At 40.6% G+C, this 19,964-nt stretch overlaps 2 protein-coding genes across 9 annotated transcripts in view; both read left to right on the top strand.

Moving 5' to 3' along the window:
• tacc2 (transforming, acidic coiled-coil containing protein 2) overlaps positions 1–10,436 on the top strand; it is a 74,677-nt gene extending 64,241 nt beyond the window's left edge. For 5 of the 8 annotated variants that reach the window (XM_072678090.1, XM_072678091.1, XM_072678087.1 and 2 more), the window contains 8 exons: positions 347–406; positions 3,300–3,434; positions 3,614–3,690; positions 5,163–5,206; positions 6,862–7,022; positions 8,050–8,156; positions 8,508–8,628; positions 9,446–10,436. In XM_072678090.1, coding sequence (XP_072534191.1) covers positions 347–406; positions 3,300–3,434; positions 3,614–3,690; positions 5,163–5,206; positions 6,862–7,022; positions 8,050–8,156; positions 8,508–8,628; positions 9,446–9,511 — 771 coding nt within the window. In that variant the 3' untranslated portion in view covers positions 9,512–10,436. Of the gene's footprint in view, positions 1–346; positions 407–3,299; positions 3,435–3,613; positions 3,691–5,162; positions 5,207–5,400; positions 6,058–6,861; positions 7,023–8,049; positions 8,157–8,507; positions 8,629–9,445 lie in introns of those variants that run through there. The other 3 variants (XM_072678088.1, XM_072678085.1, XM_072678089.1) reach the window with 2 other exon arrangements.
• A 2,444-nt stretch (positions 10,437–12,880) lies between these two features.
• ly6pge (lymphocyte antigen 6 family member pge) lies at positions 12,881–16,432 on the top strand. Its single transcript, XM_072677192.1, has 3 exons — positions 12,881–12,941; positions 15,841–15,957; positions 16,236–16,432. Exons 1-3 carry the CDS (start codon positions 12,881–12,883, stop codon positions 16,430–16,432), a joined length of 375 nt encoding a protein of 124 aa, XP_072533293.1.
• The last annotated feature ends 3,532 nt before the right edge of the window (positions 16,433–19,964 follow it).

Raw genomic sequence — 19,964 nt, 5'->3', positions numbered from 1 at the left:
TGCTGCTGATTTTGATTCCGATTGTGACTAGTTGACACTAACACACTGGAATACCAAGGGCATACAGGCCATCTGTATGTCTGAACTAGACATCGCTAATACCTTATCATATGACCTCGAGCTTTGATCGGTTTTGCTGATTGTCTGGCTTTCACACTGGTCAGGTTTGGTGAGTTTAACCATTGACTCAATGGTTCTTGGGAAACACATCCATTTTGAATGAGTGGGTCTCAGGTGAAAGATTTACCAGCGAAATCATTTGCACATGTTCACACCTCACACTGTTCACACCTCATGCGTGTTATTCCCACCCCATGCTCACATTCTTGTCTCGCACGCTCCACAGTCTCGGCTCAAGAAGCCCAGCCCACGCCGGTGGAATATCAACGGTTCTGCCATGGCTAAAGTAAGAGGATTGAGAGAAATCTAACCCAGCCAAACTAGAATCGACCCATTGGTGTTACCTCCTTTACCCTTTCCCTCTGGGTTGAACCTCTGTGAATTGTAAACCTTCCCTGGGCTAATAACCTAGCTGTTAAAACAAAACCCCCAATTCTACTTACCCCCTCTTTGTCCACTGACTACAAACTAAACTGCCCTTAAAGGAATACTCTGTTGTTTTTCAACCTAATCTCTCAGTTTACCATAGACATTATTTCATTTCCATTTATGTTAGGGGTGCCCAGTGTTATCCATAAAGGAAAAGTGTGGCTGCAGGCTTTTGTTGTAACCAAGCAAAAGCACTCCTGACTCTGTTTAGTCAGTTGGCCTCAGTCTTCAAAAAGTTGATTACTTTAAGGTGAAATGAAAACCTTTATAGATAAAACTGGGCACCCCTGCTGCACTGTTAGTAGGTATAGAATCACTGACATGAAATATACTTATAAGCTAATGGGCTTATGCAGAATTGCATGCTGTTGTTTTCTATTACAAATGAGTTTTGCAGATAGAAATTAGATTGAAAACTGCTGTATTCCTTTAAGTATGTTGCCCGTCCTTCTTTGAAAGTTTGTTCAAGAGTTTGTTCACTAGTTACAGTAACCTTAAATGCCCGTTTCCTATTGATACAGAAAATCACATCATTTATCTACTTCCATTTGTTGCATTTCAAAGCTATGAGACATTACCATTTACTTTGACACATTATGCAGACATCACATAATTTTTTCTTATTCGGACATGGCGGGACTGGTTTCCCCTGCCCTCTGTTCTTACGTTGTGCCTAAAATGCTCTGGTTATTTTCCTAGAAGTCTGCAGTCAGGTCTGCTCAGACAGAAGTAAAACTCTGTCGAAGAACACCACATTTTGCACAGGTACAGAATGTGGTCCCTCACACCATTTGTGAATGAGGAACCTAACACATCTATAAGCTTTAGCACCCTGTAAAACGGCCAGAAGTACTGGAGTAGATATTGGTTTTATAGTTGCTTAGACACTTAGATACCACATTTCCTCAAGGGCTAATGACAATGCATAGTGTGATGTGCTTTCTAGAGTATATTAAGCTCAATGTAAGATGACGCTACAACCATTATAAGTTGAGCTTAGTATATCGTAGGGTGTATGACACTAGTATAACACTAGTTTTGTTAGTAATTTCAGAGGGTTTATCGGATCAGCCTTTGTATTAGGTAATGCAGTGTGCTTGTGCTTATACAGCTCCTCTCATGAGCTCCAGATTAAGGTTTTAACTACAGTATGATTACAGACTTAACTCCTAACTTTACCACTGCGGTCAACTCGGTCATGTTTATAAAGCCTCTCACTTACTTATTTCTCATAAACACCTTGTCCAGGTTGTTCAGATGGGCTGTGCCTCAGTTCTAGATAGCTTTGGTTAAATTGGTGAAGTGTAAACCTGCTGACTGCTTACGATGGAGCTACAGAAAGAATTTCTCTCCGCAACAGCAGCAGACCTCCAGGGTAGAATAACGGCATTATTTGAAATACCATAGCCACCCCCAATAATCATGTATTTGCCATGGGCCCCTGCCCTCTGTGAAGCCGCAACCCAATATCCCAATCAAATAATCTCCTAATCCACCTCTGTTAGAGGATGATTTAATCTGCTCAAATCAGCAGGTGGGTTAAAGAGCTATGAAATCACCACAATGACCATAGTACTGCTTCTCTATATAATGCTTTTAATAGAGTCCGAATAGAGGCTGACCCTCTTGGGGCCAATCACATTCATGTTGTGGTAGGTTTTCCTTTTCAGCTAAAGAGAATTTCATTTCAGGGGCTGTTATACATTTCCTTTCACTGTTTGTGAAAAAGAGGATATGTGGTACTGATATTTATGTAACCTGCTTTCTCCCAGAATGTAGGTACATCATGAATGTGTCCTTCAGTTGTTTTTTTTGCAGTGTAGGCTGTTGATATGGATTTAACCTGGCTAGCAGTCACTCCTTCATTGTCTTTAAAGAGAGTTACTGAATGAAATGAGCTGATTTGTTCTGGTTGCTTCTGCAGATAATACAGTAAAGAAATACTCCAACACTTTCAGCCTAACCTCTGCCTGCCACACCTGTAGCATACGATTACCAAAGACAGCCATTTGAATCTTCTGTTTCCCTGAAGTTAACAAAAGAACTGAAACACTGTTGAGGGAAAAGACATTTACAATAGAAGCTGATGAGCAAGCACTCTGAGTGTCTTCTGAGGTTTTATAATGTTTAAATACAGAGAAATTATTGTCTGTGGTATCCAATCCTATGTTCTAGACGTGGCAGATTGGGTTTAATGACTCTGGAGTATTCCTTTACACAGGACATCTTTTTATGAAACTGAATATGTATCTGTGACCCTTTTGCTTCTATTTCTTGCGAATCATCCAGATTAAAATCTCTGAATACATACTACTCCTTTAACTGTGATGTGGTCCCAGCATGTCACTAACACATGGACCATTCTTTGAGCTTTCCTCAAGTTTGCTCCCTTCCTGGCCTGGACCCAATTGCAGCTGTGCTCTTTCACATCTTGCTTTGGGCATCAGCAGCCTATCGCAGCCTCTCAGCTGTGTGTGGTTAGCTAATCACAAACTGAAGCCTCATCCCAACTGCGCCAAGCTTTCAGACTGAGCGAAGAGCCTGCTCTCATTGGCATTGTGGCTTTGCTTTGTAGAACCTGTAGATGATGTGCTCCCTGTGGCTTGGTTCAGAATTCCTCTAGTATGAGTGAAGATGGTGTTTCTATATATATATATATATTTTGTATGTCATTGTGAGCACAGTCAGTTGATTAAAACCTCTGCAACTTCTTTGTTTCCCCCCAATTTCCCTCATCTTTCGACATACAGCAAAGAGAGGTGGCTTCCCCAGGGGACAGTGGTGTATCCAAAAGCTCCATATACTCCCGGACAGGATACAGCGAAACAGAAAGCCCCTACTTACCCAGGGACTTGGACCACTCTCTGGGCATAGCTAGAGAAGAGGTACATAACAGTACATGTGTTACAGTAAGTTACAGTAAGACTGTTTATTGGATCCTATGCATTTATTGACTGGATGACATCAGAAACCAGCTACAAAGGGTCTGGCTTTAGCATATGATCTAAAACTAGACACCTGTTCTGTTTCTGCATGGGTGATATTCTGTCGCTTTCATCATCAGATTGTTTCCAAGGAAAAGGAAGTTCTTGAGTGGCAGAGGAAGTATGAGGAGAGTCAACAGGAACTACAAGAGATGAAGTAAGACTGAACAACTTGACACACACATGGTTCTTTTACCTTCATCTTCATAATGCCTTGATTCAGGATCTCCACAGTGTTTTTCTATAGGCGTTGTTGTGTGATGTCGCCTGCTGCTTCAGTGATCTGCTTACAGCTGGCACATCAACGTCTGATGTACCAGATTGCACCTGTCAATCTGTTTATCTCTCTCTCCAACCTTTTCTCAAAGCTCAGGTCTGAGGGTAAAGCCATTTAAAGAAGGCCTAGGTGTAAGGTACGCCAGAGACTGGGGTGGAGACCTGCGTAAATGAAGCAGAGGGCAGGTTATACTGTAGGCTGTGAATCTGGCCTGTTAGAATCTGACACATATGATGTGTAGCAGTACCCCTGAAAATGTCAAACAGTAATAACATATTGCTGACAGTTGACACTTCAGTCAGAAAAAAAGAAAAAATAACACTGTGGAGTGTGTTAGAGATAGAAGTGACTCAGACTCCAGTTTTAGCTCCAACACATTTGGCACGATTGGATAGATATGAGTTACTCTTCCCAGCTCTGTGGACCCTTACAAGCCCTGTCCACCGAGCCAGGCATGGGCTGGAGACCGAGGGAGGGGCTGAAAGCCAGCTGGACGCTGCCCTGGTAGTGTGGATAAGAGAAGGGCTTACCTCATTAGACTGATTGGCCTCAGGATAAGGAAGGCCTAAGAGGCTAAGGGGAAGCATTGCTAATCCATCTGCTTACAATGCTGGCAACCTGCTTTTCAAAAACCTGGCCCTTCAATGAACCTTTCCCAGCACACCTAGGAGTTCCAACCATTGTGTCTACCACGGGAACTCTAGGAAAGAGCAGCATTACTAGACACATATATAAGCAACTATACAATGTGATTCACTTGCAATTGGTGTGTCTGAACCAGATCTAATGTTTCTTACTAGGCTACTAATGTGAGTGTCCCACTTTTTATGTGACAGGTTAGCATTGTTAGCGATACCAGTTGATAACAATGTATACAGTATTTTGTGCAACTCTGAAGTTGGTCAGTACTGTGTGTATGACTTTACTGTGTTTATGCTTTAACGAGCCAAAAATAGATAGAAGTACTTATAAGCGGTATAATGCTACTGCTCTTATTACTGTTGATGTGTGGTGCAGCCATCTCGGATTTTAAACTGGGGGTTGGTGAGGTTTTCCCACCTTTCCGAGTAGGACATCCGACTGTGGGGGTTGAAATGTCCAACTTTGAACTCAGAAACTTCTAAAATCCCAGTTAAAGTTGTAGTTGCTGGTGTGTTACAGGTGTCTAAGTATAAATATAAGGGGTCTGATAAAAACACAACCTAACTACAGTCTTTATCTAGAACTCTACCTAGATTTTCTTTTCTGCACTGCTAGTAGTAATGCCACTGCACCTACCCTACGTACTTTACTGCAGTATGTAATTAGGGTAAAAAAGTTTTTTAACAACATTTTTTATCCCTCTTCTCTAGGAGGATTGTCTCAGAGTATGAGAAGACCATTGCACAAATGATTGGTGAGTACAGAATATCTGAAAAGCCTGTAAAGGCAGCCAGTTTTTTTATTTATTTATTTTTTTCCCACAAGGCAGCTCAACTGTCTTTCTGTTCTACACAAACACAATACCCAAACTAAACTAGAATCCCATCCCTGAGTCATGCCCAGTCTGTACCCAGATTCACATACCACTTTATTTGATTCAATTTACAGAAAAGCCTTTCGTGCTCCCGGATTCAACCACTGGTCAGTTACAAGCACAGGCTTTTAAGCCCTCAACCCTTCCTTTGTTTCATTTTAGCTTGTCTTGTATCCACTTCATGAAACTGATATATGTCCCTTGCATCAGCACTTAAAACCAGGTTTTCACCCACTGAACATTTAACAGGACTCGCTGCCAAAACCATCACATAGACAGTCATATGTCGAGGTTTTGGAAAGTGACTTTTATTTCAACCCCAAACTCTTCTTTCTTCATTCCAAGTTTTCTTTGTGCTTTGAAATCCTTGACATCTACTTTGTAACACGTCTTGTTTTGTAGTTCTGACAGTTTCAGCCTTGCTTCTCCATTCCTCACTCAATTCAGCTTCACTTTCCTCATTTCTTTTCTTCATTTCCAGTCTGTTTTTCAGCCTGTTCATTTTTACTCTCAGTATATTCCACTGATTTGCTTTCGCACTTCTTCAGTGATCTTATTCCGTTCTTTCAGCTTGTTTTGTTTTTTCGTGTGACACCTCAATGGAAGGAGGAAGATTTTTTTTCTGTATCTGTACCACTTTGCTCCCACATATCCCTCCCCGCTGGCTTGACTTAACACAATCCCTTCTTTCTGTTTTGCTCCCTCCTTTGCCCATAAATATCTGATAAACCAATCAGGCATGCCGGGTAAGTAACAAGGACTCTTCTTTTTGTTTGTTTGTGTTGCGTCTACACATGTCTGGTAGACACAAGGAGGCGGAGTGTCTCTGTCCACCGTAGTCTCCTTCATCTTTCATTCCTGCATCTTTTTCCGTCTCGTAGTTGCTGTTTCAGAGCTTGCAAATTCAGAATGGTACTAATCTCAACAAAAGTACATAGAGAGCATATAAAGTGAAAGGAAATGTGGCCATAAGAGGACGATTTGATACAAATCTCATGTTATTATTGCAGATCTAATCATTTCAATTTCAAATGAAGGACATAATGATTTTGGAGTACTTCCATTCTTACTCTGAGAATAGGTTAGAAATAAGGACTCAAAGCTAAGTAGGTTAGAGCATGAGTTTTCTTCCTTGTCTTCTTTGGCTCTTGAATAAAGAGTAATCTGTTGAACCTCCGTGATGGTCTCATCTCTCACGTTGTGTCTCTTTGGTTTCCCATTGTGTGTTAATGTGTGTCTTGTCTGCATGCTTTACAGGAGATCCGCGGTTAAACCATCATCAAATATTAGTGATCATCATTAGTGATCTAATGCATATCATATTCTGAATTCATTAATGCTGCCTCACCTGTTAAGACTCCCTTTTGGCTTCTCTGAGGGGATTTGATTGTGTGGAAATGTGTATGAGAGTGTATACGTTTAATATTTAATCACTGATACCATTTGAAGCACCTGGTCGAGTACTATCAGAATAAATCAGATTTATTCCATAAAGGACTCACCGCCATGTGTCTGTGTGTGTGTGCATATCTTAGAGGACGAGCAGAGGGAGAAGTCTCTGTCCCATCACACCATCCAGCAGCTGATTCTGGAAAAAGACCAGGCCCTGGCAGACCTCAACTCGGTGGAGAAGTCTCTGGCCGATCTGTTCCGCCGCTATGAGAAAATGAAAGATGTTCTAGAAGGCTTCCGCAAGGTGAACAGACACTCCCCTAGTCAACACACCTATACAAACTCAAGTGCATACCCACATCACTCTTATCTATCATCACTAGTTCAGTATTAAAGAAAAAAAAGGACCACAGTCACCATTTCTGTTGGACACAGATGCCTCCGCTGTGGCGCCCAGGAAACAGTGTCTTCTCTTTCTAACCCGGCTACCAAACCCACAAACCTGTCATTGATAACCTAGTGTTCTAACCACTGACCCCCCACTTTTTCAGTATGGGGTCTTCAGGGAGACCTATGCAGTGCTAGAGCCAGATGTCTCAGCTGAAGTGTTGATAGAATTTACCCATCCAAGTTCTGCCCTCAGAGGCATTTCAAAGCAACTGGGTTGACATTTACAGAATGTTGGCGAAAATCCCATTCAACCCAAAGACAAATTGTAATGATTTTACGTGCTCATCCATCCTTAATCTTTCCTCCAAATTAAGGGTATTAATTCAGGGTTTGCTCCCTCTTTGCTGCAGCAACAGTCTCTTGTCTTTCTGAAAGGCTTCACGCTAGAGGCTGGAACAAGGAGGCTGAGTAATGATAACGGAAGAGAATGGCACTCCAACTTATCCAAAAAATTGTAAATGGTGCTCCATCACACCAGAGAATGCTTAGCATTGAGCATGGGGACTTGCATGGTGATGTGTGCACTTGCTCTGAAGAGTCTAATCAGAAAATGCTTTTGTGTGGGGATTGCCACAATTTCATTGACTGTGTCAAAATTTGGTAACTCATAAATTACCTATATTCTTGCTAGTGTATAGTGAAATATGATTTATGATATGAGTGGTATAATGTACTCCAAATGTTGGTATTTTGAGCAAAAAAAGAACTGTGTGCTAAAAGAGTGTGCTAAAGTTTCTCATTGTGTTGAATAGGAGTTTTGTCAACTTTTTATAAAGCTTGTCCATCCTCGCAACCTCGCTACAAAAGAACAGATTTGTGGATGTGTTTAAATGCTATGCTTCTGCTCACATTAAGCCATTTGATTTTATTTCCGGCTACAGAACGAGGATGTGCTGAAGAAGTGCGCACAGGAGTATCTGTCTCGGGTGCGCAAGGAGGAGCAGCGCTACCAGGCCCTGAAAATCCATGCTGAGGAGAAACTGGATAAGTAAGTGCAGTGCACTGATGAGGCATATTGCTGAACTGCTGATTTTTGGGGATTTGGACAGAATTATTTGGCACAACCAACAAGTTATTTTGTCAAAACGAAAGCTGTCAAAAAAAACTGTAATCAGCCGCACATGGCTGGAGAATTCCACAGTTTATTAGTAACCAATATGTTTAAGCACATAGCCCTTCATCAGGGTCCATTAAGTGTTTCTGGTTTTACTTTTTTCTACTGTAAATTTTGATTTGCCTAAGGCCTGCCTAATGACAGCAAATTCAATGAGCTGTGTTGGTGAATGGATAATGTGGAGTGGCAGTGCCTAACTCAGAGGCTATTTGTGGCATCTTGCAGGGCCAATGCAGAAATTGCCCAAGTGCGTACCAAAGCAAAGCAGGAGCAGGTAGCATACCAGGCCAGTCTGAGGAAAGAACAGATGAAGGTGGATTCCCTAGAACGCACACTGGATCAAAAGGTTTGACTACGCTCTCCTACTTATTTCCGTACATACATGTCCAAATGTCTGTGGACACCCATTCTAATAAATGCATTTGGTTACTTTAAGTTGCACTCTTTGCTGACACACATACATACACAGCTTGTCTAGTTCCTGTAGACAGGTATTGCCAATAGAATAGGACTTTCTGGAGCAGATAAATGGGATACATTGATATAAAGCCCCCTAGCATTGAGCTAAGAAGCAATGAAACTGTGTTTTCTGTGGTTTTGGGAAACTGTGCTTTTGGGATAAGTTGGGGATGAAGTAGGGTGGCGATTATCAAGCACTGAACACAGTCAAATTCTTACAGCAATGCTCCAAAATCTAGTAGAAATCTTTCCCTGGACAGTTACTCCAACAAACACAGAATAAACTCCTTTTTAATACTCTTGATTTCGGAAGAAACAATGAATGAGCACATGTCTCAATACTTTTGTCCATTTAGTGTATGTGCATCTTGTAGAACACACAGTATTGGTGTTATTAGGGCAGAAAAAATACATTTTGGAGTGTTAGAATCAATAATGAAATAATTTTAATCAACTCCAATCATGCTGAAATTTGAATAATCAGAATTGTAAGCAATCTGAATTGCTGGGAGGCTGGAGATTTACATCTCTGTTTGTTTGCAGAAGATGTTTGTAGATGAAACTTTGTGGATAAAACTTGGACTTGCATCCACTGACAGAGTTTTATATGCAGTGAAACAACAACCCATATTAAATGAGTCAGTGTAAAAATGGAATTTACTAACACACTCTGTGGCTTCTTCTTCTTCTTTTTTTTTTTACAGAACAAAGAAATCGAGGAATTAACCAAGATCTGTGATGAGCTGATTGCCAAAATGGGGAAGAGCTAGCTGCTTGTCACACGAACTCTGTCCACACCTCTGTAGGGCAAGACAGGAACTGTAGCGGAGTAGAGCTGTACAGAAGCGTGTACTGGGACTTGTCCTTTTGAGTGCTGGACAGAATCACGGACTGTGTTCACTACTGATACCTTTCATGAAACTGGACTCCCGTGGACAGAGAGGACACTCTGGACTATGACTCCACTGTAATTAATTACATGCTGTACCGTTTCGATGTGTTTTACTGTGCACCAACTTACCTGTAACTTAACAGGGGTCTTGTGGACGTTTTTAGAGATGTACTCCCCATCAGTAAAGATATTTTATGAGCGTGCGTGTATGACTGAGAGAAAGTTAGAGAAACCGTGCGAGTGAGCGAGTGCGTGTGCTTGGGATGAGGGTGAGGTTAACTGCTATGTTGCCATGACAACCACTGATGGAGCTGACTGTTAAACTAATTCTTGTGGTACCCTCTTTGAACTTGAAAACACAAATGATGATGAGAAAGATGATATCTATATATATATATATAAATATATGATTGAGAATATTATAACAACAAAAGCATGTGGTAGAATCAAACGTCCTTTTTCTGTGGATATGAGCTGCATATATAGTAAAGGATCACATTCTTTTTTTTATACTGTTAAAACAGCTTCCTTGTGTATCATTTTTGTAGATACTCTTACGATTTATTTGCCTCTTAGCAAAACTGGTGTGTGATTTTATCTGGTTTTATTTTCAATTTTATTTTGAAATGTTATTGAGCATAATGTCCTCCTGTCTCTGATTCTAAGGTAAGCTATTTTAGTTTGGATGGGTTTGTCTCAGTCCTGCTTTGGTTGATGTGGCACAGTAGAAGTTCCCCTAAAAGAGGAATTCTACTCAGTTATACAGCACCTGCTTACAAAGTGCAATAAAAGATGGCAATAAACACGGCTGCACCTCTCTGCTTGATCCGACACACCGATTTACACCACGGCAGAGGCAATAAAATGGTTAAATCTTTTTTGCTCTGAAAATTACAAGGCTTTTTAAGGTGTGAATGGGTCTATCCTGCTGTCAGTTATCTGATCTCACTTTTTTTTGTGTGGAAGCTACTCTTCTTGCCTAAAAAAAGATGCCTACTGTCAGTGTGCCAGCAGACAGGCGCTTAGATCTGGCAGGCAATATTAGTGCCAGTGACACACAGGCACAGAAATAGTCTCTCTGCATGTGAGAGTGTGTGAAACCTGCAGGTGTCACATACTGTAAGCAGTGAGTCAATGCCATTTGCTTCATTTGGCCTTGTGTCAAATTCGGACTCATGTGCAAGGTAGTCTGTGTTGGAGGAGGATGTGTCTCTATGTAAAGCATATGGAAAAGCGAGGTTGAAGCTGATGCTGGATCAGTGCTATTGATATAGTTTTGTGATGCCTTATTGAAAAAAAAACCCTTTCAGCTTGAGTGTCCTATCAGAGAGAAAACACTTACTGCTGTTAAAAAAAAAGTTGAAAAATGTTACCTAATTGTCTCCTAAATTTTAATTATACCCACATCCCATCTTGTAGCTAGGATTACCCTTATCACACAGTGCTACCAGTGCAGGGAAGTTACATGAAGCACCACCGCATCCACATACGTGGTATGTCATCGCACAGCTGAACGTGCTTGAAGAAGAACGCTAGCTGCCCGTTCTATTACGTCAGCCAGCAGATAGCATCGCACTGGGCTGACTGGGGAAGCCTACCCACCCAAACAGACAGAGCAGAGCCAGGTGTTATCTCTGGGAGTCGCCACTGAGGGTTGAAGCACCACCTAGAATCGGACCAGTTATCTCCAGATGATAGAACCAACGCTTAGACAGCTACGTCACTCTGTAGCATGTAGGGTTTCTCAAAGTAGGAGTGCTGATCTTTAATGAATTCACTGACGGGAACAGATCAGACATCAGCACTCATACTCTGAGAAGCTTTATGAATGTTGACCTTTGCAAAAAAAAAAAAAGACTCTTTTTGGTTTCTTCTACTAGTAACTACTGAATTAAGCAAAGATTTAAACAAAGAATTGGCGGAACTTCCTATTAAGTCATGTCAATGATTAATCTTTGTGCTGTGGCATGATGAACAATTAATACAGCAATAGAACATGAGGGGGAGTGTGTTATCACGAATAACATCGGCTTGTGCTGTAGATCATCACAACTGTGATTTTATTTGCGATAACACACATAATGCAATGTTCTATTGCTTTAATCCAACAGTTCTTTACAAAATAAAGAAACAAAAAAAAATCCAAAAAAAATCCCTGAATTTCAACAATATTCAACAGTGACAATTCCAAAACACCAGGACAGATTAAGTGAAGGCTCAATAAGGTCCAAGATAACTGCTGATACTATAAGGCTCAGCTTTTGTCACAGAACTGTCAAAGTATCAAGGTTAGCCAAAGATATAATAAATGAGGAGACCACTGGATGAAATATGAATGGGAATTGTTGTAGCACTCAACATGGCATCTGTTTCTGGATAAAAAGAGCCAATCAGTTTGCTGGTCTCACCATGAGCGAAGAAAGGTTGGTGTGCTAGTGAGGTAAGTCCCCCTTTAGTTCTGTGCAAGCTGAAAAATCATGTTTGTGCATTACTGAGCCAAAGCTACATACTGTTTATGCGGTCAGATTTGATCAGTGATGCAAAATATGGTATTGTAATTTGACCTTCAGTTTGTAGTCTTTTTGGTTTCTTCTCATTCACAGAGATGGAAGCCTGGTGTTGTGTGACTGCCATTGCAAATATGGCCACTGAGTGAACAGACTTGCCTTTCAACTGTTGTCAACGAATAAGCGAAAAGATACAGTTTTAGTAAGAAAAGCAGTGCTGTTATCACCAATAATCAGCCGGGTTAGAACGCTTCTCAACCAATCAGACTGTGAGATCGGAACTAACTGTTGTATAATAATATATAAAGTATAGAAGGTTAATTATATCTCCAGTAAATCGTGATCAGTGTGGTTTCTGTTCATCAGTGAATGAAACAGAAGGTTCCTTCACCTCCTAGCTAGGCTAAGTTTAGGTACTAATAACATGTTCATTTCACAAAGCACAGACACTAGACCATGCTCAGTTTACTAACTGCTATGTATGGAGGCAGCCTGACAGATTTAAAATGATGGTCACGTTTGAGAGGGAGAGATAAGTGGTTCCTCCGTCCTGATTAATCTAGTTGGTGGAGCACCACTCTTGTCTTAGGGCCTTAGTGGCCAGGTCTGTAATCTTCCTCTGTTCACTTCAGTTGGGAGTATTAGCCCCCTGATAGCCTGGCTTAAGCTCAGAGGTTTTGGAAGCAAACAGAGAGCTTTTCACTGTGCAATCCAAGTGCCAGCCAAAGACGACCTGCAACATGAGAGCTGTCCAGTGCTGCCTGTTGCTTGGCCTCTCTGTTGTCTTACTTGCTGCTTACTGTAAGTAACTCTTTCTTATTTTTTACCTCCTCAAACTCTTTAGATTTTTCTACCAGGATTGTTCCATTCTAAAAGCAATATGCAATGTGGTACAGTGGGGCACTTATGCCTCGTAAGCTTTTCAGTCTAGACCTCCATCTGGTGTTTTGGCTCAAGTATTTCTATTCTTCACCTTTTGTGTTGTGTGTTGTCTTTGCACATCTTTTATAATATTCTATCATCTGAGAGAGCATTTTACTTCTGGACAAAACCCTCATAGTGATAGACAATACAATCGTGTAATCCAGGTGCAAAGTGCTACGACTTCAATAGTGCTTAGATGCAAAATTATACTTCATTGACCACTGGACTCCAGACAAGGAATTCACAATGAACCAGTCCTAACATTTACATGGATTTAGTATGCAAGATGCAGTACCTGTCAGTTACACCACCTGCCTCTAAATGAAAGACATATTGAGCATATTGAACACAAAATACTCCTTAATATGAATGCTGGGTTTTATTGATCTTCTTAAGTATTGTCTTAAATTTGTTCTTAAGAAAAGTCCAAACAAAAAGCCAACATCAGATTCATGATGTGTTTTTAAGGCATTGGGCCCGATGACCTTTGGCTCATGTGCGGCTACTCCACAGTGTCCTAACTCTACCTGCAATACTTTTTTATTGATGTAGATGGAATATGGGATTATTTATTAGAAAGAATGTCTAAAACGTGTTGATTTATAACAGATTAGGAAGATTAAGACGTCATATAAAAGTTCTGTCTTTTATGTTCAACAGTTATGTGGATAAACCAACATGCAATTGTACCAACTAAGCTCATAATGGGTGATGAAATTGATTTAAGATCAATGATAACAGCTCGTGGAGCCTGTAGGCAGGGGATTGAGGTCAGTTCTCTGAGGACATTTTCATCTGCTGCTTCTTCCAGCATGAAGCAACCGCTACCGGAGGCTGTCCCACTGTGAGGCATAATTTCCATACCTGGGACAGATCAAAATCGCCTGTGGGGATATTTGCCAAATGGCTCTGGAATGATAAGCTGATAACTGCTTACTCACAGGTGGACATAGGCCTCTGCCTCGATTAAACGATCAGCGCTGTGAACAGCCTGTGTAAATCGAGCCCTAACCTCATGAGCAAGACATCAAAATAAACCTGGGGCCATTGGCGTCTCAGAGCTCTTGTGTCAATTTGGTCAGTCGTGGATGGCTGATTTGTGGAAGATGTATGACCTATAAGGCTGATGTGAATACAGGGATAGCATTTAGCTTCAGAACTATTTGAAATACCAGAGACTTGCTGCATACAGGATCATTTCTGTTTGCTGTATTCTGTCCTGTCAAGGAAATGACAGCAAGGAATGCAAGGTATTACAGCCGTTACAAAACATGAAAACACAACAAAAACATTTCTCTAAATGTGTGCTTTTTACAGTTAGACAGGGTTGGAGTAAATGTGTCTGAACCCCTTGGCTTGAACTTCAAAGGATGTTTGTGGGAAAAATACACAAGGGATATGAGGGCAAAAGCGCATCAAACAGGTTTAGCTAAACCATATTTTAAGAATAGCCTAGAAGCACTGATTCTCTTTTTTTGCCAAATTACTTTTGCTATTGACCCTAAAGACCAACTCTGAGACCAACAGCTCTGAGAAACATTCACAACTTTGCCAATATGTATTATATTCTTCTGCTTAGTAAACAGTACATTTAGTAAACAGTGAATACAATCACTGTTTTATTATTGTATTTTGTATGCTGTAATAATAATATAGGTGTGGTTTTGGAAAAATACTTGTAAACAAAGATGTAAACAAAGTCAGAGCAGAGCAGGTTGGTGTGAAATTGTAGTTATACATATATAAAAGATATACATCATATCTAATACATTATATCACAGTATATACATTTTTCACTGTTTGACATAATGTGAATCTGGCAGTTGTTCTTTATTCTGTGTCAAAATATTTTACTTGGGTATCATTGACTTCCATCCAAAGTTAGGAAAGTTTTTACTTGCCATTTTGGAGAGACATGTCACAGCGACAGTATATTCACCAATTAGCCATATTTACAGGTGGCCTAATATTGATTACACCGTGCCGCCACAACTGACCATCTTAGGTATAGACTCCACAAAACCTTTCTGCAGCTGTTCTGTGTTATTTAGCACCAAGACGTTAGCAGCAGGTTCTTAAGTACTGTAAGTTGTGAGTTGGGGCCTCCGTGGACCACATCAATAAGCCTTAGATGCCCATGACCCTGTCACCAGGTAACCTGTTGTCCTTTCTTGGAGCACTTTTGGTGAGTACTGACCATTGCTATATGGGAACCCTAAACGAGATGCTCTGATCCAGTCGCCTAGCCATCACATGTGCTTGCATATTATTCCTGCTTGCTGCCTAATATATCCCACCCTCTGACAGATGCCACTGAAGATGAAGAGAATCAGTGTTTCACTTCACCTGTCAGTGGTGCTAATGTTATGGCTGATTAGTTACAAATTGTTTGATTACAAAGAATTGTGTTCATTAAAACTATCAGGAAGCAGGTATCATTACCATCATTTGTACCTGTGATGCTTTTAGCATTACATGGTTTAAAGGTCTGGCTCCTATCACCACAGATTTGAGCAATTATTTCTCTAGAATGGGACAAATGAGTTACAATAAATCATAATGGTTTAATTATATAGACATTTAGATTTCCTTGCATGGATAGGTTGTGTGCTTCACTTATGTAGCTTGTGTTCACCTTTGTCTGTTTATCAAGTGTAAAAGCACATGTGACTTGTATGTAATTGACAGATCTCTCAGTACCCTAAAGCCTAGACTCTATTTACAATCTATAATGGATGAATAATGCATGAATGTAGTCTGCTCTGTCTCTGACTAGGTGGGGCACTGCACTGTTACACCTGCATGGGGTCGACAGATGAAGACTGCAATCGTCAGGGGTCCAAAACATGCCCGAGCTACTCAGATGCATGTGCTGTGGTCAAAGGACATGGCAGTAAGTTTTATAAAACCTGGCAGTGTAATGTGTGTTTGTGTGAGTGAGAGAGGGAGAAAGAGAGAGAGAGAGAGATCAAGGGCTTACTGGATAAAATGAGTAGGTGGTAAGCAGACTGCTCCGTCTGGCCACAGCTCAGACACAACAGGGGGTCTGCAGGCGTCTGCAGGGGGTCCACTATCTCTTTGGGGGTGCAAAGCACATTAGAACCTCAGTGCTCATATTTATAAGGAATTATTTTTTACTAAATGCTCTCAACACATCTACCCTTTTTCTAGGTGGTGTGATGAAGTCCTGCTCCTACAAATCATTCTGTAGCCAAGCCAACAGCCAAGGCTACAGAGCTCCAGGCGTGAAGGTATACTGCTGTTACTCAGATGACTGCAATGTGACGGGGCATGCGGCCAGGCTCAGCGGAAGGGTCAACTACCTGCTAGTCGTTCTGCCGCTGCTCTGGCATCTACTGTCAAGCTAAAGCTGCCCAGCATGAACCTAAATGACCCCTGCAACGATGCGTCATATGGCAGACCTCCTGTTATGAACTCAGCAGCCTCTGCAAACGTTACTATGTCTCCGATCATGCCTCTTATACCGAAAAGAATCACACCAATGGACTTTTAAAGGAGACTCTACATGCAAACTAGCACCAAATACAATACATTCAACAAGTTTGTTTGTCTTTTAGAATCAGAGAGAGTGTGTTCGTGGCACAGCAATCCAAAGCTTTGAATCCAAGGCTTTGTTTCAGGCCAAATGAATTTAAATCAAATCTATCACACAGAATACCGTGGAAATTCACCTACTGTGGAAAAGAAGTAGAGAGAATACTGGCAGAGATTTTTATAATTTATTAGTCTAATCTACACATAGAAACTTCTAAAGGCCAGAGCACACCCATCAATCATTCTACAACAAACACCAGCAATCTAACTATTTTGTGGTTGTCTTTAGACACTGGGTTGGCAGAGGTTAACATAAAAAAAGCTATCAAGAAGACTCAAACTCAAGATACACACTTTTCACTTCATTTGCTTGTGTTATTCACTGTAAATACAAACAATAAATGAAATCTTTTTTCTGTAACGTGCAGCTTTGTGTTTTTTTATGTATTTGTATGTGTTTAACGTGATGCAGAATGCATGAAACCACAAAATAGCTATTTGAGAAGAATTTGAAAAGCATGATGAGTGGGTGGGTCGAAGGTTCTGTAGAAAGGGCTTCTGTCAGTCCTGAATGGCTTCCTATTGGACATTAATATTCCACAATTTTGGTGAAATATTCAGTCTGTCCCAAAGTCCTCTCTTGTGGTTTGTGGTTAATGTGATGTGTCTGAAGTTCAATAGGATCAAAGTTCACATTAATGAACTGTATTTGTTAAGTGTGTCTGGTCTATGACAAGCCATTAAACGCCAACAGACATCAGATATCTATTTAATCATTGGGACTATTCATATTGTCCAGATATACAGTCATATGTTACCACTGATTTACATGGAATCAAGTCAAATCTCTCTTATTAATAATTACAGTTTACTAGTAATCAGCCAAATAAAAGATATCATAATGATTTGGGGGGTTTTTTCCATTAGAAAGTGTAATTCCAGATCTCTACTGTTATGACTTGACTAGTAAAATCTTCAGGTCCACATAGCTGTGAATAGATTCTGACTAATATCACATCCTGATTCAAGGCATCTCTCTTTTAAATGTTGACTAGGTGTTATTAGCAATCAAGACATGCAGTTTTAGATCTCTAAAATGTCAGCTTCCTCACACCTCTCAAACACACACATGGTAGGTGAATGGGCTTACTAGCTAACTTGCCCCTAGGCAGGAGTGTGAGTAAATCTGTGATGGACTGGCACCCTGTCCAGGGGGGTCTCCTTCTAATAATAATATTACTGATACTTGCAAGACCGCACTAGCCGCACACTAAACACTCCTGAATACCCACTGCACTGTTTGAGAAATGGGACCCGGACGTGAGGACTTTGGCAACTGAGGCAGCCATGTCCACACAGCAGACTGACACAACAGGGACTGTCCTCCATTGACGATGCAAGGAAAGAGAGTGTGGGATTTCTGCAGACTTCGGGGCCACACTTCAGGTCGGTTAAAGGTCTCTCATTACCTGTAGTCCATGTTCACTTCCTGTAACGATATTCCTGCGTGGTCTTACAACCCAGCTACACATTGCAGAGCTGTGGTTTTAGGGGCAGAGATGTCGCTTTGCTTGCTAGTGGTGTATAGACCATTAGCACAAGGGGTCAGTATAAACTCACAAATGTCACGGTTATTGCGCCCTCGCCTGGCGAGCACAGCACCCCCGCTCTTGACTCGTTTCTCTGCTCTGAGGTAAAGGACGTGTCTGGGTAGCCTGTTGTGACCATCAGGGTTCAGGTGAGTAGCCTATAACGCTAACGTGCTGTTGGCCCACATAAATCCCCCCACGCTTATTTAAGAGACGTAGTCTGTCACCAAACAAAGTTGGAAGACTTTTTAAAGGAAATCTCATTATTTTACCATAGACTCCTCCAAACTTTATATATGGCTTTGTAAGCTTTTTTTACAGAAAAAAATGCAATATTAAAGAGTTTGGCATTATGGGTTTAATTTATTTTTTTTAATTTTTAAAGATAAAATATTCAAGCTGCTTTACATATGTGTGACATATTGATTTTCAACTTTTTGTGTGTGTGTGTGTGTATATTTATTTGTATATTTGTATTACATACAACACTTTCATATGAGAACCTTTTTTCCGAAGTAGTATCTTAGTAACTTTACTGAAGAATTTTTATAAAAAAAATAAAATACTAAAATAAAAAAAATACAAAAAAATATATTTTTTTTATTCAGGAGCATTTCTATTGGTCTATTCCTCATGAAACTGTGACAATATAAATAATTTTTGACACAATATAAACTGCCAGATTCAAATAATAAAAAAAGAAGAAGTGAAAAACACTTCTTGTGTGACATGAAATCATGATTATTAATTCAAATTATGAAGATTATTAATTTCACCCTTGAAATTCTAAAATAGAAGCCTGAAATGTAAAACTGCATCTTTTTGTCTTGTGCACAATTCTAAATGTTTTTCTGAGCTATGTGTATTTCTTCTGCAGGTTTCTTTGCTTTTCCTGGTCTTTTTCCTCTCTCTCACCCTCTCTCTCTTCCTGCGGTGAACCTTACATCTTTCTCCTTTGACAGGCAGGTGTGATAGTGTGAACGGGCTGCCCTGGAGGGGGATAGAAACTGACCCCAAACTGTGAGGCTCCAGGGCCGTTCCACTGGGTGCTCTGCTTCACTGTGTCAGAGCTCATCAGCTTTATTTAGAGCTCGAGCTCTCTCACCTTCATTAAAACCTGAGCTTGCCGAGCAGGGCAGTGGCCCACGAGGCTGCTGGGTGTTTGGACTAAAGCACTTTAACTTCAAAGGCAGATGTGCTCCTCATCGTTAGTGGACGTCATAGTGGAGAGTCTAGTCTCTAGACCTTTTCTTTGGCATGAATGAGTGAGACTTAGTGAGGTGGAGGCCTTTTCTCCTTAACCATGCAAGGTTTTCTGACAGGTTTTGTTCATGGGCATTTCTTGTGATTTTCTTGTTTGGCCGGTTGGTTTGCTTGACGTGTCCTTTGGCGATCATTTGTTTTTACCATTACAGATGTGTTAAAGAATGCATTTGCTGAGCATTTGTAGCATGCAGTGTATAACTGTATACAACAGTTAGTTCCGACCTCACAATCTGATTGGTTGAGAAATGTTCTAACCATAATGATATTTGTGATAACACTAACTGTATGACACATTGACAACAATTAGATGGCAAGTCTGTTGCCATTCGACAGCCATCTTTGTAACACCGTCGTACAGTAATATCCAGAATCACCAGGGTCCCATCTCTTTAAATGAGAAGAGACCAAAATAATCTAATTACAATTTCAGAGCCATATCTTAAATCACAGATAAAACCTGACCGAAACCTCATGAATAGTTTGTGGCGTT

Source organism: Salminus brasiliensis, chromosome 4, assembly GCF_030463535.1.
Source record: "Salminus brasiliensis chromosome 4, fSalBra1.hap2, whole genome shotgun sequence".
Taxonomy (NCBI): Eukaryota; Metazoa; Chordata; class Actinopteri; order Characiformes; family Bryconidae; genus Salminus; species Salminus brasiliensis.
Note: the sequence above shows the minus strand (reverse complement) of the source record. Positions and strands in the feature narration are given on the sequence as shown.